At 46.9% G+C, this 25,368-nt stretch overlaps 1 protein-coding gene and 1 pseudogene across 2 annotated transcripts in view; both read right to left on the reverse strand.

The window, feature by feature from the left end:
• Nucleotides 1-25,368, reverse strand: part of SPOCK1 (SPARC (osteonectin), cwcv and kazal like domains proteoglycan 1) — a 516,437-nt gene that overhangs the window by 109,947 nt on the left and 381,122 nt on the right. For both annotated transcript variants that reach the window (XM_045489804.1, XM_045489811.1), the window contains one exon: nucleotides 24,302-24,428. In XM_045489804.1, the coding sequence (XP_045345760.1) occupies nucleotides 24,302-24,428 (127 nt within the window). The remainder of the gene's footprint in view (nucleotides 1-24,301; nucleotides 24,429-25,368) is intronic.
• Nucleotides 1,944-2,859, reverse strand: LOC123604113 (annotated as a pseudogene).

Here is a 25,368-nt window from a genome sequence, read left to right on the forward strand (position 1 = left end):
CCCAGGATTTCTACACGTGGGACTGCTGACACTATGTTTTCTCTCAGCTTCCTGGTGCCTATAAGCATCTGTTACCCTCCTGTGAAAAGTTCTTGAGTGGAAGTCAGGAAACTCAGGGTCTAGTCTCTGCTGCGATAATAACCTGACTCCTCCGGTCTCAGTCTTCATGTCTATAAACACTGTTGGGGGGTCAAGGAGTGGGGACCAGGAGAGGCTGGACTAGTTAGGTTCTAGGCCTCCCCCCAACTCAAATACACTGTGCCTGCATTAGCCAAAAGAATATTCTACCTCAAAATGGATGTGGTCTCCTCCCCAGGGAAGGGCCTACATCCCACAAAGCTGCCCACAGATGTGACTGTAGTCTCGGAGCAACATCATGGAAGTGAAGTCACATGCTCACCTCCTACAAACTCATGAGGCAAATTTAACTTCCTACCACCACTGGTTTTAATCCATGTGAGATGGCTGTCCGTTTCTCGTGGGCTCAGCAATCTCTCACAGATTTGAAAGGGGAGCAGTCTCTGTCTCCCAAATGGGCGTGTTTCTACTTGGGGATACAAATCACCTGACTGGCTTGCTCCAAGGCATTTATAAAGAAAGGTAAAAAGAGTGATGATATCAGGATGTCAAATCTATCAACCTTGTAGAGCAAGTCTGCTAATCCTGCTGTCACTCATCTTACCTACCATCACCCCCGCCCCTCCGATGTCCTTAGCTTTTCATGCCAATCACCTTTGTTCTGGCAGAAACTGTATGTTGAGAGATTCACAAAGTAGTAGCAAGGTCATGGTTCTCGATTTCAAAGAGTTTTCAAGTAGATTAACAAATGGATCAGCTAGCATATTCTACCAGATTGGCCACAGTGACATGGTAGACCAGGGCAAGTGACCCTCAGTGCTGTGGGAATTGAAAGACAGCAAACCCAAGGGGGCAGAAGTCTTCTCAGTGGCCTTACAACTTGGTGCAAGGTTCTGAAGACAAGGAAAGAACAAGGCATGGGGGAGACCAGGAGCAAGGGCAGAGATTAGGAAAGAGGCTTCAAATTCCAACTAGAGCCTATTTTTGTCATGAGGAGCAAGAAGAAGCTACTGCATTTACTCAAGCAGAGGAGAAGCACAGTCTGAGTGCCCGGAGAGGAGGCCAGGAAGAACAACGCGACCCTAGCCAGTAGGAGGCATTGGAGAGCCACGTGAGACCTAGATGAGGAGCTACAGAAACGCAGGAACAGAGAGAGGATGAGAGGGTCTGCTCCTGACAGAGCATGCATATCGCCACCCTTGTAGGCTTCCCATCTCCCTCCTGGTCCCTGCTCGTGAGCATCCAAGTCTTTGACACCTCCTCTGAACCAAAATGGAAGAACACAAAACCAAAAATCTTTACAGCCACTCTCCCTTAATAGCTTCTAATTTTCCATTAGCCCTGCTGGGGAAGGCAAGCAGAAATGCCTTCAGGCTCCCAAAGTCAAAACTGTAGCAACAGCCCATATCTCATACTGAACGCATCAACCCTAGTGGCCAACATGCTAATTCCCAGGATGTGGCCACCCTCCTCCTTCTCCCACACCTTCTACAATGTGAGGGCCTTGGTGCCAGTGACCTGAGGGCAGTAGGATACTATCAAGGTCTCCTTCATACCCAGGAACCTGGAGAGCTCTGCTACTGTCTCTCAGTATCTCCCGAGTGACCTCACCAGCACACCTGCTTACAATTTCATTCAATAGGAAACCGAGGGAATGACTTCTGGAAGCCATGCAAAGCAGATGAGGCTTTCATAAAGAGATATTCTCCACTGAACCTGGATGCCCACTCAACTCCAAAGTCCCATCAGATGCATCATCTCATACTGAGACAGAAATATCCAAATCTACACTATTTTTTAGGGAAAAAAGAAGTATAAATACTGAGAGTAAGCTTTTTTTTTTTTTACTAGGCAAAGAACTTTACTAATCTTGTTTCAACCTTTATTCCCAGGCTTCTTCAGCTTAATTAGCTGCAAAGAATGAATTGTGTGTAAGCAAACACTGAAAAGAGCTGCAGTGTCCAAGGGGCTTGGGCTTAAAAATATTAGAGATCTAGATTTTATCATATCCATGAACAAAATTTTTAGAAAGCAGTCATAATATAAAGTAGCAGCTCCCAGTCACTTCTTCAAGCTTTATCGTCTTCACAAGTTGACTCAATTCAGTTGGCTTCATTCTTGGAAGCTTCATCAAAATCCTCCACAAGATCTGGAACTTTATCATCATCATCCTCTCCGGTAGCAAGTGGTGCCTTTCCGTCTACAGATTGTTTGGGCAGAGCTTCAGCCAGCCTTCTTAACCTAGTCAGCACCAAGTTGGTTTAAGATACCGGGGAGCATTTCTGTCAGCTGCTCTGTCTCCGCATGGCCTGTAATGGTGAAGGGGTTCGCTGCCAGGGATGCCTGAACTTTAGGGTTGTTAAAGTGGATCACTGTTCCTTGGTTTGTGAACATATTCACTTCTTCAATACCAGAGATACTGTGTACCCCTAACTTCTTTAAGGACAACTGAAGTTTTTTTATCATCTGCCGTAGCTGTTCTATGAACCACCTTCTTCTTTCGGCGAGCAGTTCCTTTCCCACCAACGTGTATTTGTGCTTGCAGCTTTGGCGAGTTTCTCCCGGTTCATGATAGTTTCCTTCATCTTGTTGGAGAGGAAATGGGACCACGCGGGGGGCTAGGGTTGGCGCTCAGGGGGTCTCGGGTGGACCAGCTGAGATTAGGCGCATACACGTGGGGACGCAAGATGGCAGCTAGAGAGTAAGCTTTTCAAAACTCATTTTTAAAGATACTTTGGAAGTCCTCACTAGAGAGCTTGTAACCATAAAAGATAGCTCTATGGTTTGAGCTTTAACAAGGAAGACAAGGGCATCTTCTGAAGTACCTAGCAATGTGACCGAGGCCACCAGCAGGCTGGACATTCTACTCCCCAAATAATTGGCTGGAATATAAACACTGGATCTAACACTTGGTGCTAGGTATTTTTTGCTCATTTACTTGGTTGGGAGTCCATGGAGAAATGGAACCAACTTGGAAACGGTCCATCATTTAGAACAACAGAAATGGAAGCAATATTTTCTCTAACAAAATGTGCAAATCCCACGTGAGACAAGATGCTAGTTTTAAGATTCTATTTCAATGAACAAGGGTTGAGCTTGCCTCAAGAACAAAACGATTTTTTGCGAAACAGCAATTTGAAGTTCATCCTTTTGTCAACAAAATTGCTGTGTAATTTCCAAACTTCTCACAGAGAAGCAATTAGCCAACAAACACATCCGTGAATCATAACACCCTGGGAGAAGGAGAAGAATCCCAGCTCTGTTCTCCACCCTGGAGCGCTTCTGTTGTCCTGGTCTGCAGGAGGGAACCTGAACCCCTAGTCTCTGTCTCTGGTCGTATCCAGGCCTTCCTCCCTGTGTGCATGGCAGGCATCTGGCAGGCAGATACAGACTGCTGGGGGACATGTGAACTTCCACTGCAGTGGCAGCTTTTAAAGTGCCGACTCCTAGAGGGCAGGCACCATGCCCAATCCTGCCTCCACACTCCCCAAGGCACAGCCAAGTAGGGGGACCACAACACAGCAAGCATTTTTGCTGCCTAAAGTCAATGAAAGAGCAGACTCAGTCAAGTTCAGACGCTATGCAGAGTTTCATCTTGAAAGCATGAAACACCTCTCAAAAGCTCCAGAGTCCCCAAGTTGGAAGAGAAAAGGGGTCATGGCACAAATAGAATAGGCAGATTTTGTAAAAGGAAAATCCCTTTGTTCCCCTGGGCTTTCAAGCAAGGGGCTTTGACAAGAAGCAACTTGATTCTCCTGAGACTCTCAGGCACCTGTCATCATGAAGCACATTCTCTTTCTCACAGTACTCTCTGGCTCAGTTTCAGATTCCAGGCTACCTCCTCCCTCATCTCCTTACATGCTTATACAGCCATGGATCTGAGCCAAGACGCAAAGAAAAAGCAACACAAGAATAAGGAAACTCGGGCCACAGTTTTCCTTCCCACCTCTCTGTGTTCAATGGGCAAGAGGCGAACACTAGCAGAGACACAAAGACAGGCATGGTGAAGTGGGCCAGATGGGTGCAAAGGTGTATCTAACGAACCTGACAGTTTATGAGTTTGAGGGCTCTGCCTTCAAACGTGGTAGCCTGAAAGTCACTTCCTATATCTTTCCAGGGACCGTCTCTTCTCTACTCCAACCCTTCCTTTCACCAACATTTACTGAGTGCCTACAAGCTGCAGGCACTGTAGCCAGGGATAGAAAGTAACGGGGACTAGCAGAACAGCACAAAACCAGCACAAGACGACACTCCCAAGGGTTATGCTAAACTGAAATAATAAAACCCTCACTGTAGATGAAGGTGAGACACAATTCCGTCTTAAAAAGCATGAATACAAGGCAGCTAAATGCCCTGGGCCGTACTTGGAAAGAGCCTGGGCACATCTCTCAGTGGAGATGTGTCCATCGGCAGCCTCTACATTTAAGTCTTGGTTTACAATCAAGGGCAAATAAAAATAACAGTTTCTTGGACAGCCACATTTACATGAATTTCTGGGTCCCTCTGGCTCCCAGGCTCTCTAAGCCTTCCTCCTTATCAGCGGTCCAAGTGTGCTCACTGTTGGAGGATCACAGATCAGCCCCCGCCTCCAAACGCAGAGTACCCCGAGGCAAGGGCTTTGAATGGTTCATCTCTGTCATTCCCGGGGCTGGACACAAAGCTGGTGTGAAGGTACACATACAGTAAATGGTGAATTGAGGTCTTTTGTCCAGGACTGAGAGTTCCAGAAATGGGAGTTCATTTGTCTGTACAGATTTTTACATTAGATTACATTTGCTCACCAAGCTACTCCTTCCAGTAAGACAAAAAAGGGTTCCCCAAACTACTCCATCATGTCAGTCCTTAAGGACACAATAAACTCTCATTTCCATTATTTTCCTGTCAAGTCCATCAGGAGGCCACATAGAGACCTCCATGGTGCACCCCTGCTCACCTCTTTGGCCTCATCTCTCTCCCTTCCCCATCCACCGATGTTCGATACGCAAGTGTCTACTGACTGAGTCACTTCTCTGTGCTAGGCATTGGGTAAGCTGCTGGGGATGAAGCAGTGAGCCAGAGATAAATGTGGTTCCTATTCTAAGTTACTCATAGTTTACTGGAGGAAAGAGATACTAATTTAGTAAGCCTACAAATAGAAAATTAGACTTTAACTATGGTGAATGCCAAGAATAAAAGGTATGCAGCACGGGTGAGATATGCAACAAGGGGCACGACCAGCCCGAGGGCATGAGGGGAGGCGCTTATGATCTGGAGGAAAAGCAGGAGTTCCTAGGCTTGTGTGAAGGGAGGGGGGGGGCATCAGGGCTCACTCCCACCTCTGTCAGCATCCTTCACACTTCTCGTATACAGCTCAGCCATCACCTCCTCAGGAGGCTCTCCGTAACTTGTCAGGAGAGGTAGGAGGCCCTCCTGCGTGCCCATGTGGTGCTCTGCACATGCCCACCTTTATTAGGAAGCCACTTACCAACACAAGACTTTCCATTTCCCCTTCTGAAATGGAAAATCTAGGAGGCCAGGAATTTCACCTAATACATTTTTACATCTGCAATGCCCAGAGAGGAACAAGCACCCAGTTCATCCCGGGTGAATGGAAGGAGAGACAGATGAACATACAGACAGATGGACACACTTTTTGTCACTTTCACCCAGCTTTCCTGTTTCTTTCAAACCTGCGTATCGGCACACATCAGTGTCTGGGCAGTCAGTGGCATCTTTGTATTTAGCATCAAGATCCTGTACTTCCCTATCTCCCCGGGGTTCCCAGAAGGCAATCTGAACAAACTATCATCCTCATCAGTGGGCAGAAGGGCAAAATCATCCCCCAGCCCCAAGAGATTCTGGACTGGAAGAAGCCCAGAGCTACACTCCAAAGCTACTCTGGCACATTTTGAGAACTCTATACATCATTCAATCATCAAATCTTTCGTTCACAAATATTGAGTGAGCACTTCCTTTGTGTAGACACTACTCTAGAAACTGAGCAGTCTGCTATACAGTCTGGAGGAACAAGTGAAGTGAGATCATTGCAGACACAGGTAATCAGTATGAAGAAAGCAGAGAAACAGATTAGAAAGTAACTGAGGGGAAAGCTGGCTCTGTTGTGTGGTGGGTGGTCAAGGAGGGGTTCTCAGAGGAGGGGACCTTTCAGCTAAGACCTGAATGATGAGAAGGAGGAAGTCATGTGAAGTTTTGGTGGAAAGACATTCAGGCAGAGGGAATGGCATGCACAAAATCCCCGATGCAGGACCAGTTCGGCATGCTACAGGGAGAAATGCACACCAAGGTGATCAGACAGAGCAACGGACAGAGAGGCACGGTAAAATATGGTTAGAATGAGGCCAGGTCATGGCGGGCCTGGGGAGCACAATAAGGATTTGTGACGTCGTTGTACAGGTGACGGGAAGCGCACAGGTGTTTGGATCGCTTGCTCAGCTGCTCTGTGAGGAACAAACCTCAGAGAACACTGATGGAAACAGAGAGGCCAGTGAGGAGGCCAAGTGGGGGCCCACGTGCAAAAAGACGGTGGCACCAGTGTCACGGGACAGCAGTGATGACCCAGAGTCAAATCATGCTACCATGTGGAGGTAAGAGAGAACAAGGCTGGCTAACGGATCAGCTGAAGAGGATGAGAACAAATGGGGAGACCAAGAGGGGCCCGAGTCACCGGGTTGAGAGCAGAGTCTTAGCAGCCACGAGAGAGACCGTGGGCGATGAGAAGAATCATCTGTTTGGGCCACAGCAAATGGGAGATGCCAATCACGCATCTGAGTGAGCAGATCTTGCAGGCCATCCAAACGCCATTCTGTCAATGTGCCACGCTGCCGTGAAACCAGCCAAGGTGAACAGTTCACGTGCTTCAAGTATCGAGAAAGACCGACGCTGTTTGGGTTCTGCTACGTCTAGGTTCAGATCCACCTCTGTCACTTATAACTGTAGGATCTCAGGCAAGGAACCACCTTTTGGGGATGGTCTGCTCTTCCTCTGCGAAAATGAGAACAAAACCGATTTATCCCAGGGTGGTGAGGACCGGACTGGATGCGGAGCGGCCAACACCCAGGGCACAGCGGGAGTAGGGCCAGCGGAGCACCCCGGCTGCTCGGCCCTGCTCCTGACAGCCGGGCCCGCCCACCGGTGGGAAGCTGGGTCAAGTCGGCTGCGGCTCTCCATTCTCATCATTAGCTATTATTCTCCCTAGGTTGATGAAAACTTCATGAAGGGAAAAAAGCCTGAGAAATTCCAACGCGATATAGTAACACTGTTTTGAGTGACTGAAATAGCAGGTCAAGAAAAATGACAGCTACAGGGATAAAAATGTGGATCTACAAAACATGCAATCAAGAAAACCTGTGAGCTGTGAAAACCAAGTAACCTCGGGAACCCTTCCTCTCTCCGCACAGCTCCAGCTCCAGGCGGTACCGAAGAACACGGGAGGGTGAGGGGTGGGCAGGAGCGAGGGGAGCACCCTCACTGGGAAGGCGGGGTCACCCAGGAGACCATTGGGGAAGCTGTCAGCACCGAGAGCCTGTGACAAAAGCACTTTTTTTATGTGATACAATAATGGGGTGGTGTGGACAGGGCTGCCCCAAGGGGGCCCCGCAACCCGTCCCGTCCTCAGCCTCCCAATGTCTGTAGCAGCCCTTGAACTTGCTCAGTCACAAGCTATGCTTCTGAGGGGAGGCACTCCACTCTTTCCACTTGTCTGTAATCAAATAGTAGCCACTAACCAAGACAAAACAAAAATATGTTTCCATGACGACCACTTCTAGGCTGGGGGCTCTGGGGGGGCAGTTACTTGGGAGACAGCACCACGCAGGGGCAGGGCCAATGGGGTCAGCTGTCATCTAGGGAGACCACGCTCTCCACTACAAGCCACCAGCACCAAGCCACCAACACCGAGATACCCGGATCAGGGCTCTGAGCTGAGCCTAGGCCATCCAATCACAGTTTAGGGAAGAGAGGGTCTTCTGAAGGGGAGGAAGTAATGCAGATGACCCTGTAAGGGAACATTTCAACTACTCAGGAAAAGAGGCTGCTGGTGACACTTGAAAACAAATCATCAATGCAGCACAGTTCAGTTTAAGAAATCCATGAACTAGCCCAGGCCATTATTTATGCTTTTATTTGCCAATTCAAGATTAATAGATCCTTAGACTACAACCGTAGTATTTCTTCAAAGTCAAGAAAAAGAAACTTCTTTAAAAATATTTATAATTAAGATCCAATTTCCTTGCCATCTCTAAGTGCATTCCACCCCTCTACCTGATTGACTTTAGTGGTGTTGGGATTAGGACTGTCTGGACTTTGCCACTCATCAGGGTGACATTATGGTAAAGGCCGGCTTCTCTTCTTAGGAGCTGAGAGACCACAGCAATGTTCACAGCTGAGGCTCTATGTCTTCATTATTTCAATAAGGGGTTTAATACTAGTTCCCACCTGAGAAGATCGGTGTGAGAATTAAGCACGATCTTGTCATGTCATGTGCGGAGCATGGAGAGTGGCACAGGGTTGACACCCAATGTGGCATGGGCACTGGTTCTGGTGTGGACTGGCAGGGCAAATGGCGGGCCTGGACTACAAGCCCAGGTCAGGGAACACAAAGATGGCCCTTGGAGAGGGCTTCTAGAGTAGGCTCTTGTCTCTGGCTGTGTGATTAGAGGGGCTGCTTTTGCTCAATTCCTTACAGTGGGGGGAGGGCTTTCCAGGAAGGAGCAGACCTAGGCCCAGTTAACTGCTCCCCTGCGTATCTGGCAGACTTAGCTAGGGTCCTATTTCTGTCCACTCCCTCCAGCTCAGGAACGGTCAGGCCATGGCCAAAGCTGCTATCACTCAGTCCTCCAATAGGACCCTGTCTCAGAAATACATAAGCCTTGGCGAGGGCGGGGAAACTGGGGCACCAAGAGGCTTCAGAGCTTGTTCAAGGTCACACGGCTAACAAGCTAAACCAGGATGTGAGCCTATACCATCCCGCTCCACTGAACAAGCTCTCAACCAAGATACGGATGTGTCAACACTTCCTCCATCCTCCCATGCAGGGCCTCGCCCTGCCCATGCCTCTACACCTCTCAGCTTGCTGACCTGTGAAACCCTCTGTCTCCGTGTCTGTCTTCCCCAGGACCAAGAAACAACCTGGGAGCAGGAGTAATGTCTGGCCTGGTCTGGTACACATTGGTGTGTGTGATGACTAGAAAAGCTACCTACCCCGCCTGGAAGAAGGTCCCAAGCTGGCCCCAGCAAACTGCGTGGCCTCTCCAACTCTGCGCACTTGGAGGTCTGAGACAGGCATCAGTGAGTGGAGCTCAACGTTTGCAGAGTTAGAACGTACAGTAGCCCCTCCTAAGCACGCAGCCCTCAGAGGCACCATCTCCCTTGTTCCCCTGTCACCTACAGGACTAACGCTTTGTCATATCAGTCACAGCGACCATGTCAAACATGTCAGTCGTTCCCCTCACCTGCACTCACCACTGGTTCTTGTCACTTAGGCATTTATATACTTTGCATAGTTTCTTCTTGCCGTGCGGCGAACCTTAACCATCCCTCTGGCCCAAGCAGACTTTCCCTGAAAGGCCACCAGGGCGGCAGGCCCCGCAGACCACCCTAGGAGACCTGCCCTCTGCCATCTCAGCCACCCCCACAGTTGCCCTTCTGGCTACTGCTCAATCTCCCAAGACCTGTGCTTCTCCAAGAAGGGCAGAAGGACAATGCCAACAAATGACAACTGGGCTCTGAACCCAAGGGGATGTTACAATCTCGGACACATGTCGAGTACAGAGACTTCTCCAGGAAAGAAGAATCCAGAGTGACTGAGTGTTCACGGTAACTCGCATCTTTTCATCTTTCAATGTTTTACTGGTACCACCTTTGAGAAGTGTCAACTCTATTTTTGGACGTTACTCAGCCTTGATGAGGCTACAAAGTGGTGGAGGATAGCAGCACCAAAAAAAAGGAACGTGGAAATTCACGGTGCAGAAGTAGAAGAACGTGCTAAGTTCAAGACATACTCTACAGCTCTGATCACCGTTTTTTAAAACTTTCTAAACAGCTGCATTGGAGGTACAGTTGGCATACAATACACTATACATATTTAAGGTGTCCAAATTTGATGAGCTGTGATAAATACACATCATACACACTCACGAAACCATCACTGTAATCAGGATAATTAACACATCCATCATCCCTAAAAGGTTCTTCCTGCCCCCGTGGAACCCTGCCCTCCTATTCCTCCCCCCTCCCCCACCACATGAAACCATGGATCTGCTGTCACTAGAGATGAGCTGTGTTTTCTGAAGTTTTATATTAATGTCATCAAATAGTACATCCTTTTTTTTTTTGGTCTGGCTGTCACGCAGCCTAATTATTGTAATATTCATTCTTGTTGTTACATGGGCCAGCAGCACATTCCTTTTTATTTCTGGATGGCATTCCATTGTAGAGATGTATCCCATTTGTTCATCTATTTGCTTGATGGATATTTGGGTTATTTGTGATTTCTGGCTGTTACAAATAAAGTTGCCATGAGCACATGTGAACAGCTATTTCCGCGCACATGTGCTTCCATTTTTCTCGGGTAGAGACCTATAATCAGAACGGCTAGATCATATAGTACTTTAAGAAACTTCCAAACTGTTTTCCAGAATGGCTACACCATTTTACATTCCCACCAGCAACACAGAAGAGTACTGGTTCCTACACACCTTTGCCAGCACTTGTGCCGATCGGTCTTTGTTAAAAAAAAAAAAAAAAGCTTATAGATTTATTTTGAGGCGGGGAGGGCCAGAGAGAGAGGAAGAGAGAGAGACTCCCCAGAAGATTCCATGCTGCCAGCTCAGAGCCTGATTCAGGGCTCCATCTCAAGACCATGAGATCATGACCTGAGCCGAAACCAAGAGTCGGACACTTAACCGACTGAGCAACCCAGACATACCTGATCAGTCTTTTTAATATGAGACATTCTGGTGTTCTGGTATCTCACTGTGGTTGTAATTTGCATTTCCTCAAGGACAATAATATGGAGCATCTTTTATGTGCTTATTTACCATCCACATATCTTCTTTGATGAAATGCCTGCTCACATCTTTTGCCCATTTTTATTAGGTTGTCTACGTTTTTGTTTTTTTTTTTAATTTAGAGAACTCTTTATATATGCTGGATGCAAGTCCTATATGAGTTACATGATTTTCAAATGTTTTATACTAGGCTGTGGCTGCATTTTTCATTCGCTTAACAGTGTCTTCTGAAGGCGGAAGTAAAAACTATTTATCCATTTTATGTTTTATGGCCACATGCTTCTGGTGCTGTATCTAAGAAATATTTGCCTAATCCAAGGCACAAAGATTCTTCTAACTTTTTCCTAGAAGTTTTATAGTTTTAAATTTTGTATTTCAGTCTATGACATATATATTTTTAAAGTTTTACAGATTTATATCCTTGGCTATCCCTAAACTTGTCCTGCAAACATAACTTCCTTCCTTTTCCTGATACTCATTCACTTTATGTGTTCAACACTGACGATAAGGTTAACAGGAGATATTTTATTCCCTCAAAGAATATACTTTTCTTTTTTTGGCAAATTATCATAAAGCAAGCCCTCTATGCTCTTCACAGGATACCTCTTTAAAAATGTGGGTTTTCCTTACTCAACTGCAATGCTACTACCCTATCTAATTCCCACTTCCTTATCAATTTTCCTGAGAGTCCCCAAAGCATCTTTCTCTTTTGCATTTCTCCTGGCTTGTTTCCCTTTGGGTGCAACGAGTATTCACAAAACATTTGGCAGTTATGTGTCCCACTCTGCCTTTTTCCATGGGGAAAGTGGGTCCCTGAAAACCTCACACTCCAAATTTGTCTGTTTGCATCTGTGGGGCCTCCTTTCCCTCCTGCACATTCTGTAAGTGGAACATGGCATCATAGGCTTGACTAGAATTAAGTTCAATAAAAATACTTCACATACCCATGAGGCACCACAGGACACCAGAAGACAAACAATGCCAGCTGCCCATTTCAGTGACTCTCTGATTCATCTGATGGCTCAGGAGTTAATAGCCTGAGGTTCAACGGTGCCTGGATGACTCCGTCGAGTAAGCATCCGATTCTTGATTTCAGCTCGTCATGATCTCAGAGTTGAGTGACAGCGCAAAGCCTGCTTGGGATTCTCTCTCTCTCTCTTCTCTCTCTGCCTCTCCCTCTCCCTTCCCACCCCTCTCTCAATAAGTAAATAAACATTTTATTTAAAAATACCCTAAAGTTCATTATCAGCCTTTTGACGAATGGTTTCTTCCATGCTTGATCACTGCCCATATCAGCTGTATCATTAGGGGCTGAAAAATGGTGATTTCCTTGTTCTGTTATTGCTTCTGCATTTATTAGCTATACTTCTTCTGCAAAGAATCTTCCTCTATTGAACAGAGATTTAGAGTTATCCTGAAATATGATTTGTACAGAAATAATATGTGTTTAGCTAGGTGTTTTTAATTACGAAATTTAGAATAAGGAGCTGGAGCCGTGGTTTCTTTCTCATGGTTTTCATGTGTTCTCGTCATTAAAATGTACTTTTAATGATTATATTTCTGCCTTTCAGAGCCAGTGTTTTTTGATTACATGTAACTCATTGCTTAAGTTTTACATTGTCATTTTTTAAAATTTAAACATTTTGAACATCTGTACTGATTTTGCATGAAAATCCAACTTTCAAGTTCTTGGGGGTCGAATTCTACTGTTTGTGGTCTGTGCTCCCTCTTGCCCATGGTGGCTTACTTCACTCTACGTTTTTAAGAACTATGAGTCATGTGTGACGGGGTTTTGAGGGAATCCTGTGAAGCTTGAGCTGATGGCTCGGCCCTCCAGAGAGGATTCACATCTATAGGAATGTCGGTGCATTCCCAAACAGGGCTACTTGAAGTCAATTAATCAGCTTGAAAATTTCCATACTATGCCAGGAGTATCCATTGGAACCACATACTCAGGTCGCCATTCACACAATACGCCACAGGACAGCTTAACAGCTGCCCTCAGATCTAACTGATTTGTGCCTGTGTCTTATGGTAGTCATTATATGTTTGGTGTACCACCCGTGCTCTATAGGAATGAATGCAGGTTCTTCCTTAAGAAGTGTTACCGGTGATCTTTTCTTTTGCAAAGCAGAATCAGGCTGAAGTTGACAAGTGTTATCTTAGAAGAAATATCTGACCAACAGGCAGAATTTTTTTTTTTCAATAAAGCCCACCTTTTAATTCAGGGTGAACTCACTGAAGGTTTTGGACTTACGTGTGGGGTGTCACCTCGAATTTCCCAACTTGTAAAGACATAAAGCATTGTCTCTAGTCTACAGGTTAGCTGTTACCCCTAAAACCTCTTGGTCAGATGGACTACCTTCCACCGCCCCTGCCCCAGGGCACCCAAGGCAGTGGTCGGTATCCGCTCTGGTTTTCCTTCTCCCCACCTCCCAACCAGGGATTTCCCTTACATCTTGCAAACTCAGCTATTTAAAAGGGTATTCTACCGAGGGGCTCTGTGTTACAGTTTTCAGACTCTCTAGCTCATCATGTGGCGAGACACACACTCAACTGTGAACAGTTCCAAGGGGGTGCAATAAATGTGCCAGCACAAGTATACTACCTTGTGCTGTTGGAGCTCAGAGGAAAGAAATGACCTCGCTTAGCAGGAAGGGCTCACAGACACTTCACTGAGATGCTTAGTCTAAGCCTCAAAGGTGAAATGTCAGGAATATAGTTATTCCTTTTTTGGTGGAGGTGGATGTGGATAAGAGAGAGTCAAGCCATTCTACCCTGTCATGTACATTAAAAGGCCGAAAGTAACAAACAAAAAAGGGGATGCATCCTCTCTACTCCACCTCTGTCTTGCTTTGTTTGATAGCAGGGAATTGTACTCTATGTGCACGTGCTCTCAAGAGGGGCCAGAGGGTCTAGAGATCTTCCAGGAGGAAATATGAAGCTAACATGAGAGATGAACCATCTTAGGAGCATCCCATCCATGCTGATACAGGATAACATCTTTTGACCTCCCTCCGAGGAGAGAAGAAAGCAAAGAAAACCTTATAATGTACTCCACCTGATCACTCTGGTCAGCGTCCCCATGTTCCCATAGCACCTGGTCTCTCTCATCTGGACACCACTGCACAGGCAGCCTTCAGGGAGGTGCAGATTTCAAAGCAGTCCTCAGTATCTTTAGATAAGAACTTTGGAAAAGTGCTCTCTTGGACACGGGGTCTCCCCTGATGCTGAGGTCTGCTGTTCTGAGCACGTTTCCCGGATGGAACCCAGCATCTCAGGAAAACCACCCTTGATGACAGGATGAGGCATTTCGGTCCCATGCAATCATATGTAAACATGCAAAACTGTTCCATTGGTTTCAGAAAGGGGCAAGTCCCAACAACTTGCTCTGGTAAAAGCGAGGGCATCATTAAAGCCATTCCTCTTGATAGGCAGTTATGGCATCAATTCATGGTCAACCCTAACCCACCTCATTCCCTCATGACATAAAGGTCCTAGTCCAAGGCTTAGATAACAAGACTCTACGAGCACTTCCCAAATCTGGGGCTCAAATGTTCTCTTGGAAAAGGTTGTGAAGAAGTCTGACTGTACTCACTAGAGCAGCATGCCAACAAAGAATATTTTGTTTGCTTTTTTTTTCTTAAAGAAAAAGAAAAGCAATATGATCATGAACTTAATTAAAGTTGTTGTGCAACGATTTAATTAGATTTATAGAACTGTGCAAATTCATCCTGGCCAGGGACCTTTCTGTCTTCTAAAGAAGGGTTGGCAGAGATCTCATGTGCTTTGCAATTTTACCTAATCCTTAATTTAATCTCCTGATGGGGTGAGGATGAACATAATTGTGTTCAGGTAATTGCTTTATCAAACGGTTTAATTGTGCATTCAACAGAACTGACAACAAGAAGGTTATTCTTCCTAATGTGTTTTTAACAAAAGCACTAACTAATTACATGGCATCCTATTCAGGGCATTTGAGAAGAAGAAATGAATACCTATTCTTCCAATCTTGGTTAAATGCATGTTTGCATATAGAACATAGAAATAAGTAGTGAAATAATTAGCTGAATTGCTTCCTTCTGCTGTAACTTCATAACTAATCTGCATGTTGAAGTAGTCTGTGTAAATTCAGTGGATGCATTTTCACCACGGACGGTGTTTGAACATCTGCGCTTCCCGAAAATGTCACAATAACCATTTTGCCTAAAAGTTTATCCTCGGGAGCCAAAAAGCCAGTGTTATCTTGGCATGTTCCAAGAAGAAATAAATGCTTCATATAACTGAGGACAGATGTGCCACATGATCAGAAGGAAGTATTAAAACATTAGGCCAAATGGTTGAAAAGAATTCTGAATTAAAATAATGCTGGATCTACTCTATTTTCGATGAACTCTCTCTTTAACCAGATAACTAACATTCTGGTATAGACTTGGCTTCTGTGCCCATCTATGCCTGTCATTCATAGAAACACAGAATGCTTTAATATATCCTTACAGGCTCAAGCTAGTGTCATTTAGCTGAAGCCTTTAATGAGATTACTATATCTGACATTTTAAGAGGTGATTATGTAGCACACTGCCCTCCCAGTGTACTAGTAAATAATCTTGTCAGTCCAGTAAATAATCTTGCCCTCCCTCTCCTCCAGTAAAAAATACTGCCCTTGATTATAGTGAATTGTAGGGAGGAAGAGGGTCGTGTGGCGTGGTATTTGATTAAGGGACAGACACAGGATTCAGAAAGAGCCAGGCGGGATCCTTCCCTGGGGTTGAAGCATAGACACTGGTAAATTTCTCTTGAGCTTCTAGGCTGGGAGGAAATGAATCTGGGGCTGTCAAAATCGCTACTTTCTGCCAAGGGGAGAAAGCCTCTTTGCAGAATGAAGCCAAGCAGAGATAGACAAAGAGAGACAGAAGGAAATGCAATGTCGACAGCACAGCATTTCCTCTTCTTTCTCTGAGCTCTGCCTACCCCAGTATACTTTCTAGCCTTATATGGCAATAAATCCTCATTTTGGGAGTAAGCAAAGTTTGAGTTATGTTTCTGTCACACGAAATCAAAAGCATCCTGATGACACAGCTGGTATTTTACATTACTTTTCAGACGGCTCTGCACTTATGAAAGTAAAGACTGATGTGAGAGGTGGACCCGTGTTCTAGTATCTGCCCTCCTGCTTACGAGCTGTGTTGCCCTTGGAAACGTTGCAGGGCTTCGATGTACTCGTCATTCATTTGGGACTAATAAAAGTATTACCTCATAGGTCTGTTGTAGGAATTAGATGAAAAGCTAGAGGAAATACAATACGATGGCACTCAGCACAGGGTCAGAGTACCTATTGCTATGTATTAATTACTAAATTAGTAATTAAGTGCTATTGTTTCGATGTTGTTCTTGTCATTACTGTGATTTAAAATATTACTACAATAGAGACTGAAAGGTAACCCCAATATCCACTCTATTCCTCTAATTATGTGACTCTCAAATTTTAGCTAGGCATATAGCCGTCCACAATAAAAACTACATTTCCCAGACTCCTTCGCAGCCTCATGGAGCCTTGTGATTAAGCTGTGTCCAAGACGATGTGAGCAGAAGTGACACTGGTGACTTCTGGATTGTGCCTCCTTCCTTTTCTCCTTCCTTCTGGCTGGGCACAGCAGCCACCTTGGACCCAGGTGCGGAAGCTCAACAACTACATTGGCTGAGAAAGACAGGACGGTGAGCTGAAAGGACCCTGGTCAGTGACCCTCCCTGGGCTGCTTGCCTTTGGGATGTTTGCATGAGAGAGAAATAAAACTACCTCTGTTTAAGCCTCTGTTTCATTTGAATTTTTGTTAGAGCAGCCAGAACGTACATCCTCACTAACACCCAATCGGTATTTTACGTATTATTTGTACTTGCTCCTTCCAAATCCCCGTGAAGGAGAAAAGGGGAGGATAACAAAACTAGGGCAAGACTTCTATTTAACCCAAGAGTCGAGGGTTTTTGCACCCTGAATTCCAGCTCTCAGTCTAAATGATATTTGGCTGCTCCTGATGGAGGAAAGGAGGCTGAAAATGAACAAGACCTGAGTGGAAAAGCAAAGTTGGGCCACTTGTGATGGGATGTGAATCCCCAAATCGCTGAAGCTTTAACATATAAAACTGCTTAAAGTTGGTTAGATCCACGGAGTATACCTGCAAAGTCAAAAAGCCTGTTTTGCTGGCTTTTCCTAAGCAACAGAAAATCAAAATAATGAAATCTACCACGTGACTCCCTCCCCAGATCACTGGTGTCCACGTGGTCCACGGGTGCACCGCTGCTCTCTCCCCCTGCTACCTAGAGCACAAGGGGATGGCATCGGGATTGTTCCTACTTCTTGACCCTCCACAGGGCTGCCAGATGGGCACATCCAATGGCTCCCCTAATTGCTGTTAGTCCTCTTATCCTTGGGCCATCACCACTACCCTTGTGTTCCAATCCCCTGATGCACAAACATGCCAACGCAAGCCCTCCACCTTTTGTCTCCCATCACGTGATGTTCCGGTTAGCCAGAAACAATGCCCTCACCAAGGAGACACTTGCAAGTGAAGACAACTCCCACCCAGCGGGTTCTATGGCGGCAGGGTTATCCAAAAATATCCCCCAAAATATGGACACCCTCCGCTCTGTTGAAAAGCAAAGAAGAGGAGCTGTACATAAAAATGTCCCATGCCGGTCACAGTCACAGGGCCACAAAAGCCTGGGGGAGACTGGGAAGAGACACTAAGTTTAATGCTATCTTGCAAAGTCTTACAACCTCCACCCTGGATTGCTCTCACTCTTCAGAACAGTCTGTGCATAGGAAATGCCGGCCAACCGAGACTCTATTTGCCAAAAACTTCAAACGTGACCTTTACTTGGTAGCAATTGTTGGAAACTATTAAGATGACTCTGAAAATAATATAATCCACAGCGACAATATGTTGAAAGAAATGCCAACCCTGTAAAGCAAGCTCTCTCTCGCCGTCCCTTGCGAGAGCACATTCAGAACAGAAGAGAAACATTTTCCTCCACAGCAGCTCTTGACTCTGCATCTCTCTTCTGTGTCTAGACATAAATGAGCCATTTGCTAATTGTTTAACAGTGATTAAGGAAGTAAACGTTCTGGAGAGGGGGGTGGGAGCAGAAGGGTGTCTGACTGCTTGTTTTCCAATTACCAACAGCCAGGCTCATGGGGGAGAACAGAGTTGGCTCTCAGGGCCTCCCTGTTCCATTCGGGGAGCCTTCTCCTCAAGGTCAGGCCAAGGACCAGTGGCTTCTGGTGGGGACATGAGCAGTCCTAGCACTGACATCTGAGCTTTGGTCAGATGGGTCCAGACTAAGGGGACTCCACGAAGTCCTATTAAAAGAGGCCTGTCTACCAGAAACAGGACGTGGAGCAGTGGGGTCCTCCTCCCTTCTGAGCCGCCAGGGACCTCAGAGCCGCTACATTTTCCCAAACAGCTCTCCCCTCCAGAGGGAGGAAAGCTGAGCTTGCCCACTTGAAGCCCAGGCTGCCGGACTGTGGTCAGCAGTGGCTGTGCCCCTCTGCACACAGGCAAAATTAAAAGTTGGCAGGCAAGACCCCAATAAGCTCTCATCTTTCCACATGGATGCCAGGAGAGGAAGCAAAGGGGTTCACAGATGACGGGTTCCCAGCTGGCCCAGGCTGACTCCACGAAGCTGTTGGCAGGAGGATTTCCAAGTCTCATCAGGACTAGGATGGTGAAGAAGGCCTTTTGCCGAGCTCAGAGCTGAAACAACTCCCTTGTGTCTGAAATTCACATGGTCACCGAGACCAGCTCTGACTCCCTGAATGCCTCTGTCGACTGTTTTCTGCCCATCTCTGCAACCATTATACACTTCCGGGCCTCACTCATACCAGCAGTCTCCTCATGGCTACCCTGCCTCCGGTCCTGCCCCCAACCATGTCTACTTAGTAGCCAGTGCAAGTGAATTCAAAACCAGAAACCCTTAATAGGATCCCCAGTGCTGCTAGGGCAAAGTCCAGCCCCCTCACATGGCCTTCAAAGTCCCTACAGAAATGGTCCCTTATTACTTTTCCAGCCTCATTTCTGCAGCTAGTTAACTCCCTGTCCCCAGATCACATGTGACCAGCCATACCAATGGTCACAAGCTCCTTCAAGGGGACATGCTGTCCTTCATCTAACTCTTCAACCCCCTCTCTCCTCGGATGGATGTGCTGTGCTCCATGCCACTTTGGCTCTGGTTGATTCCTTCCAGCCTTAAGATCTCCACGGAATCATCACTTCCTCCACCAAAACCATTCACACCTCCCAACTGGTGGCGGTAGCCCTGCTTTGTGTCCTGCAGCACTCAATGCCCTTCATCTGAACTTCCGTTCTGATAAAAGGAGATTGCTTTTCAATTTGCCTACCTTTAAGTCCCATGAAAAGTGAGGCTTTGTCTGCTTTGCCCTTTGTCATAGCCACAGCAAGTAGGACAACGCACGATACACGGTAAGGAAGAAAATAAAAATTTACGGAGTTTCTGGACTGGTTCAGTTTTTCTGGCCAGGATAACAGGACATCAAGGGTAGTAAGATGACTAGGGCGATCCTCACTGCCTCAAACCCAAGTCAAGGGGCAGGGTCTACATCATACTTTCAAAGCAGCTGCAGGGTTGGCCTTCAATTGGTCTATCCCCACCGGTGGTTTTTTATTCCTTCTCTTTTATGGATACAGAGTGTGAATAAACATTTATTGCCATGCAACACCTTATATCCTTTCAGCTCAAGACTTGGTGCGTTTTTGTCCACTTTACCTTTGGTCACAAAACTCTGAGTGGGTTGCTGATGCCGGGTCACTAGGAGCTCTGCCAAGACAGGGGCTTCTAAGCACTTCCCTCAAGTTCTAGGATCCTCACACTGTTCTGGGTATAGAAGCAGGAGAGTTTGTGTGATACCACCTGAAGACAACTACCCAGCATCCAGAACAGAGCTGATATACAGGCTCCTTCTTCCTCCTGTTCCTGACAGTGTGCCCCACAGCCTTCAGATCCATCCCAAAGAGAGCAAACGCCTCCCCCTGGAGGACTGCGATCATTTCTTATGGGGTGGGGGTTTCCCTGATGATGATGGGGACAAGGGCTACAAGATGTTTTGCCAACATTCATTTTTGTGAATTTGACTTACGATATCAAATCCCACCTATTAATCATGTTCAGGGTCTCTTCAGTTCTTGTGTCCTGAACCCAATGACTGCCCCACCCCCCCCCCCCCCACAAAAGGTGGTAACTCTGGGGGGTGGAGTTCATGAATAGTTAACTCATTCACTCTTATTAACTGACTATCTACTTGTGGTCCCCCAACAGCTTTGTCTATAGGATGAAAATGTCCTCTTAAACCTCCATGAAAAGGTGGTCATGTATTTGGGGGCAATTATTAAAACACTTCTAGTAGTAAACCACCCGACTGAAAGATCCCCTTGGAAGGATGCCTCATTGAATGGGTTTTAAAAGTATCCGTGGGCTCAGAGATCTAGAACAGTCAACATACAGTGACTGACTGACTACCATGTGATCCGTTTCTTTAGGGAAAAGATGTCACCTCTCTAGAAGTTCATATAAGCTAGAAAAGTAGGAGACTAATGTCAAAGACTAATACCTACACCATTTTCCACTCCAATGTTACCCCTCCCTGACTCCCTTCCTTTTTTTAACTTCAAATAGAAGTGGGTGATTGTAGGGGGCAACTGGAAGGCTCGGTTGGTTAAGCACCTGATTCTTGATTGTGGCTCAGGTCATGATCTCATGGTTTGTGGGTTCGAACCCCACATCAGGCTCTACACTAACAGTGTGGAGCCTGCTTGGGATTCTCTCTCTTCCTCTCTCTCTGCCCCTCTCCTGCTCATACTCTCTCTCGCTCTCAAAATAAATAAATAAACTTAAATTTATAAAAAGAAGTGGGTGATTATAGATATCAAGGCAGGAAACCTTGGGTGTCAAAATCTGCCACTGTCCTTGGCTCTGTGGGCCTCAGTATACCGCATATGGAGAATGGGGAAAAGGATACTACAGTTTCTGATAAGAATGCTTTAGGTCTCTCTGTTTGCTTTAGGAATAGATAGCTGAGCAGGTCTGGGAAACTGAGGGCTGTGTTTAAGCTGGGGCTGCAATTCCAGGACACTGGACCAAGAGCAGGCTGAGGCCAGTGAAAGCTTTGAGGGCCCAGCAGCATCCGGAAGTCACTCTTTTTTTGAAGAATCAGGAGTCATTGCAAAGGACTCTTCCAAATCCCGTCCTGCCTCTTAGACAAGCGATTTATCAGTATCGATGGGTAGGCAACCTTCCACAACAAAAGGCAACTTTCCTGCCCAGACTGCAGGGGGGCCGAGACCAGCAAGCATTTCCAGAGACATTCCCGGGGCAACTGACAGCACTTCAAGCCACGGCTGACAGGTTACTACTGCTCCTTGTAGCTCGGGGGTCATGGGGAGCTGGCATTTGAAGCTCCTTTTGCGAATGAGAGGCAGAGGTGAGCTGGCAGGTTTTTGCTGGAGTTTGATGTGCAATATGCCACTTGCCCCAACAGCCCCGATCCTCCACTGACATTTCGTGGCCCGTCTCCAATCTCAGGCTTGAGGATCAGACAGTTTATTCCAGAGCTGGAGGGAATCATTTGAACCACACTAACTAGACCTTCACAAAGACAGAATCATTTTCAGGAGCCTCTGACTCTCTGCCAGAGCCCTGGGCTGGGTGTTTAGCTAAGCACTTTGGCCCAGGGTGGGGACAGCTTATTTTTCTTAATCACTAAGCTCTCTGAAATCCAACCCCTCAAATCCCAGATGGGTTACAAAGACCAGGCTCTTGCTATTCCTTCTTAGCCAGAGTCCTTGGAGGCTCCCCTCCTGCCCATGACACTCAATGAGCAGCCGGCATGCACTGTGTTCTGTCCCTGGTGAAGGTGGTGACAGGCACCGCTTCTGAGTCTAGAGCCTGACATTCTTAAGGCAGACACAGAGAAGAAGGCGGTTATAGTAACCAGCGTCCCCCAAGCCCGGCCTTGCTGGACCATCGGCTCACCTTCCAGCTTTGCCTACAGGTCTCCTCTTGGACTGCTCTCTCACCCTCCCGCCCCCTCTCCCCTCACTGTGACAGTCACACAGGCATCTTTTTCTTCTTTAAACACACCAGCCTGCCTTGGAGCCTTGGTCTATGCGATTTTCTCCATTTAGAACATACATTCTACCCTCCACTCTCCATTTAAAGGACACCTCCTCAGAAAGACCTTCCCTCGCCATCCCCTACAAATCAAGCCTCCCTCTCTCTCTCCCTCTCCCTCTCGCTCCCCCACCCCCTCTGTGAAATGACATATGTATTTGTTCGGTTATTTATTTCTGTCTCCCCTGCCAGACTGTGACCTCCAAGTGAGCTGGAATGGTGTCTGTCCCGTTGCCCACCGCCACGTCCTGCACAGGGCCTAGAACAACTACAAGTGTTCAAAACGTAGGTGGGGAACAACTGCACGAGTGAGCTTTTCTTTAAGAAATGACTATGGAGTAGGAAGGCAGCCGACTCTGGAAGGCTTTGCTAGTAACTAGAGTGGGTCTGGGTTTAGTTTTAGTGGCATGAGGAAGGCTGCCCAATCGTTTTAAGAGGGCGAGACGCACAAACAGGCCTTTATTACAGAATCATCCCCACCTCTCTGTCATGCAGAAATGGACTTTGGAGGCAAGGCAAAAGCAGACTGGAGGTAAAAAGATGCATTAGGAGATACCTATAAAAACCGAAGTCTTCACTACCTAGTGTGGTCCAATGACCACCAGCATGGACGTCTCTTGGGAAGTTGTTAGAAATGCAGATCTCAGGCCCCGCACAAGACCTCCTATATCACAACCAGCTCCAGACAACCCTTCACATACTGAGAAGCTGGGCTTTGGGGGGAAGACAGTCCTGGCCTGATCTGCCTTTGGGGAGTGGGAGATAGGACTGATTCATCAGTGCCCCCCCACCCCCAATACCCCACCAAAATCCACAACTGCAGACATGTGCAGGGTGCCAGAAGCAAGCCCTGTGACTACAAACTATCTCAAACTGATTCCATCAGAGGTCAGGGACAGTAGGGGAAGGGCAAGGGTAGGTATGCTGAGCCAAGTGGGCTCTTTAACCAGGATGTACTGACTGTGACCCTGGGCAAAAAAGCTCTAATTCCCAGGGCAGGTCTGAGGTTGAGGATGTAAGGATTCTTGACTCTGGCTGTGAAGATGGGTGAACTTTTTGTATTCCCACAGTAAGTTTGCCGAGCATCTGGCACAGAGTGTGGCACATAAAAAGGGCCCAAATGATACTTGTTGAAAGAACAAACAAGCCGTCAAATATTAAGGATGATATCGAGGTCCTAAAGCAGATTACATGGACCTGCATATAAGCAAGACCTACCTTCTGGCTTCCTGTTTAGCTATGCATATTCCCTTTAGTTAGAAAAATGTGAGAATCTAAAAGAATAAAACTCTGCTTTCAGTGGACACAAAATATATGGTCTGTGCAAAGAGAATCCACAGGAACGCACGGCATTGCCTCGCAATAACCCAAATCAGCCTCTGGGGACAGTAGGCAGTGAGGGCCCTCCCAGGCCTGGGGGGATCTCCACAGGGTAGATGGTGAGGGGATCACAGGAACAGAAGCTGTCAGCTGTGTGTGCAGAGGGCGAGGGACTGAGAGGGATCTAGCAGAAAGGCCCGAGCTCAAGAACTGTAGGCAGTGTGGCCACAAGTGCCCAAGGTGTGGGTGACAGCCACTCTCTTTAGCCCCAGAATCCATCCCCAAGTGAGCCTCATACAGACAACAGGAGGAGAGAGAAAAGGGCTGGAGCTCCAACTGCAGGAGACGGGCAGACACGAGCTACAGCAAACTCCAGAGACACCCATCAGCTGAGCTCTATGACTCACATCCTTGGAGCAGCTTGCTACCTCACCTTCTCCAGGAAGCCTGCCTAGACTGACTTCAGGATCACAGGCCATTCTCACAATGATCCTTTCCCCATAGTTCTTGATCACTCCAGTTACATGGGAGGTAGGTAACATTTTTATCTGGTCTCCTTGGCTCGAGAGTTTATTCACGTGGCAGTTTCTTGAGGGCAAGGCCCAAAGCCCAACAAAACTAGGGATTCACAGGCCCTACTTTTGGCACAGAGACTTGTCAGAACAGGCAGGCGTGGGATATTCTGGATTACAGAAAAGACAACAGAGATGACTGACCTTGGAAGTGTAGGTGTGGCCATCGGAGCCGCAGACCATGGCTGACTGTGCGGCGGGGCAGGGCTTGCACTTCACCAGATTCGAAGGTCCAACCCAGTGTTTGTGGGCCACGTTTCCCTTCTTTTGCCTAAGGATGGAAAAAGAGGGGATAAATTCACTGAAGATCCGGCTCCCATGGGTCTCACCCGCAAGTTACCTGGACAAAGGCCAACCGAATAAACAAAAGCGGTGGCCAAACAGCCCGGCGCAACCCGGAGGCCTTTGCTGGTGTTCCCGTTTGAACCAACGTGCTGACAAGGGCAAGAGATTCTGTTCCAAAAGCCCAGGTTCAACCCACCAGACATACCAAGGACAACAATGTGGCCATTAAAAATAATGGAAAACATGACTTGGTTACATGAAAAGACATTCACAACACATTGAAAGAAACAAAGAGGGAGTGGCCCCATTAGCTCACTGGGACCCCAGTACAGTGTGTGGCACATCATGGGTGACCCAGAAACAGCACCCCAGAGCTTCACAGTCCTCCGGGGCTGACGGAGAGCCTTCCCAGCTGGTTAACACACAGACAAGTCAGAGAGCAGTTTAGATAGAAACACATCTGCAAATGCAAGCAAATGACTTTATCGCAGCAGTGGAAAACGATCTCTGGATACATTTTGAAGCAATTCTGGTCCAGCTTCCAATTTGCCATTCTATAGAGGCTCTGATGTGATGTCACTTTCAACTGCTAAAATAATCAGAATTCTACTCTTCCATTCTGGCTCTGGTTTCCTCCATCCTAACCTGTGTCATAATGATAAATGGTGCTATTAGGATGGCTTATGCCCACGGAAGGAACCCCATCCCTGAATCATAAACCACTGAAAGAAAGGCCTGCAGTGATTGCCTCCTTTTCCCCCATGGTCTCTACTGTCCTAGCAAAGTGTTGGGAGTAACTCTCCTGCCTACGTGGCGAGTTCTAGGGGGAGGATAAGTGACTGTGGATGGACCATCCATCAGGTGATTATGGTGTCCTTCAAGTGCTTTGCCTTTGGAAGTCTTGCCTGGAGGCTAACATTTGGGCC

Source organism: Leopardus geoffroyi, chromosome A1 (assembly GCF_018350155.1).
Source record: "Leopardus geoffroyi isolate Oge1 chromosome A1, O.geoffroyi_Oge1_pat1.0, whole genome shotgun sequence".
Taxonomy (NCBI): Eukaryota; Metazoa; Chordata; class Mammalia; order Carnivora; family Felidae; genus Leopardus; species Leopardus geoffroyi.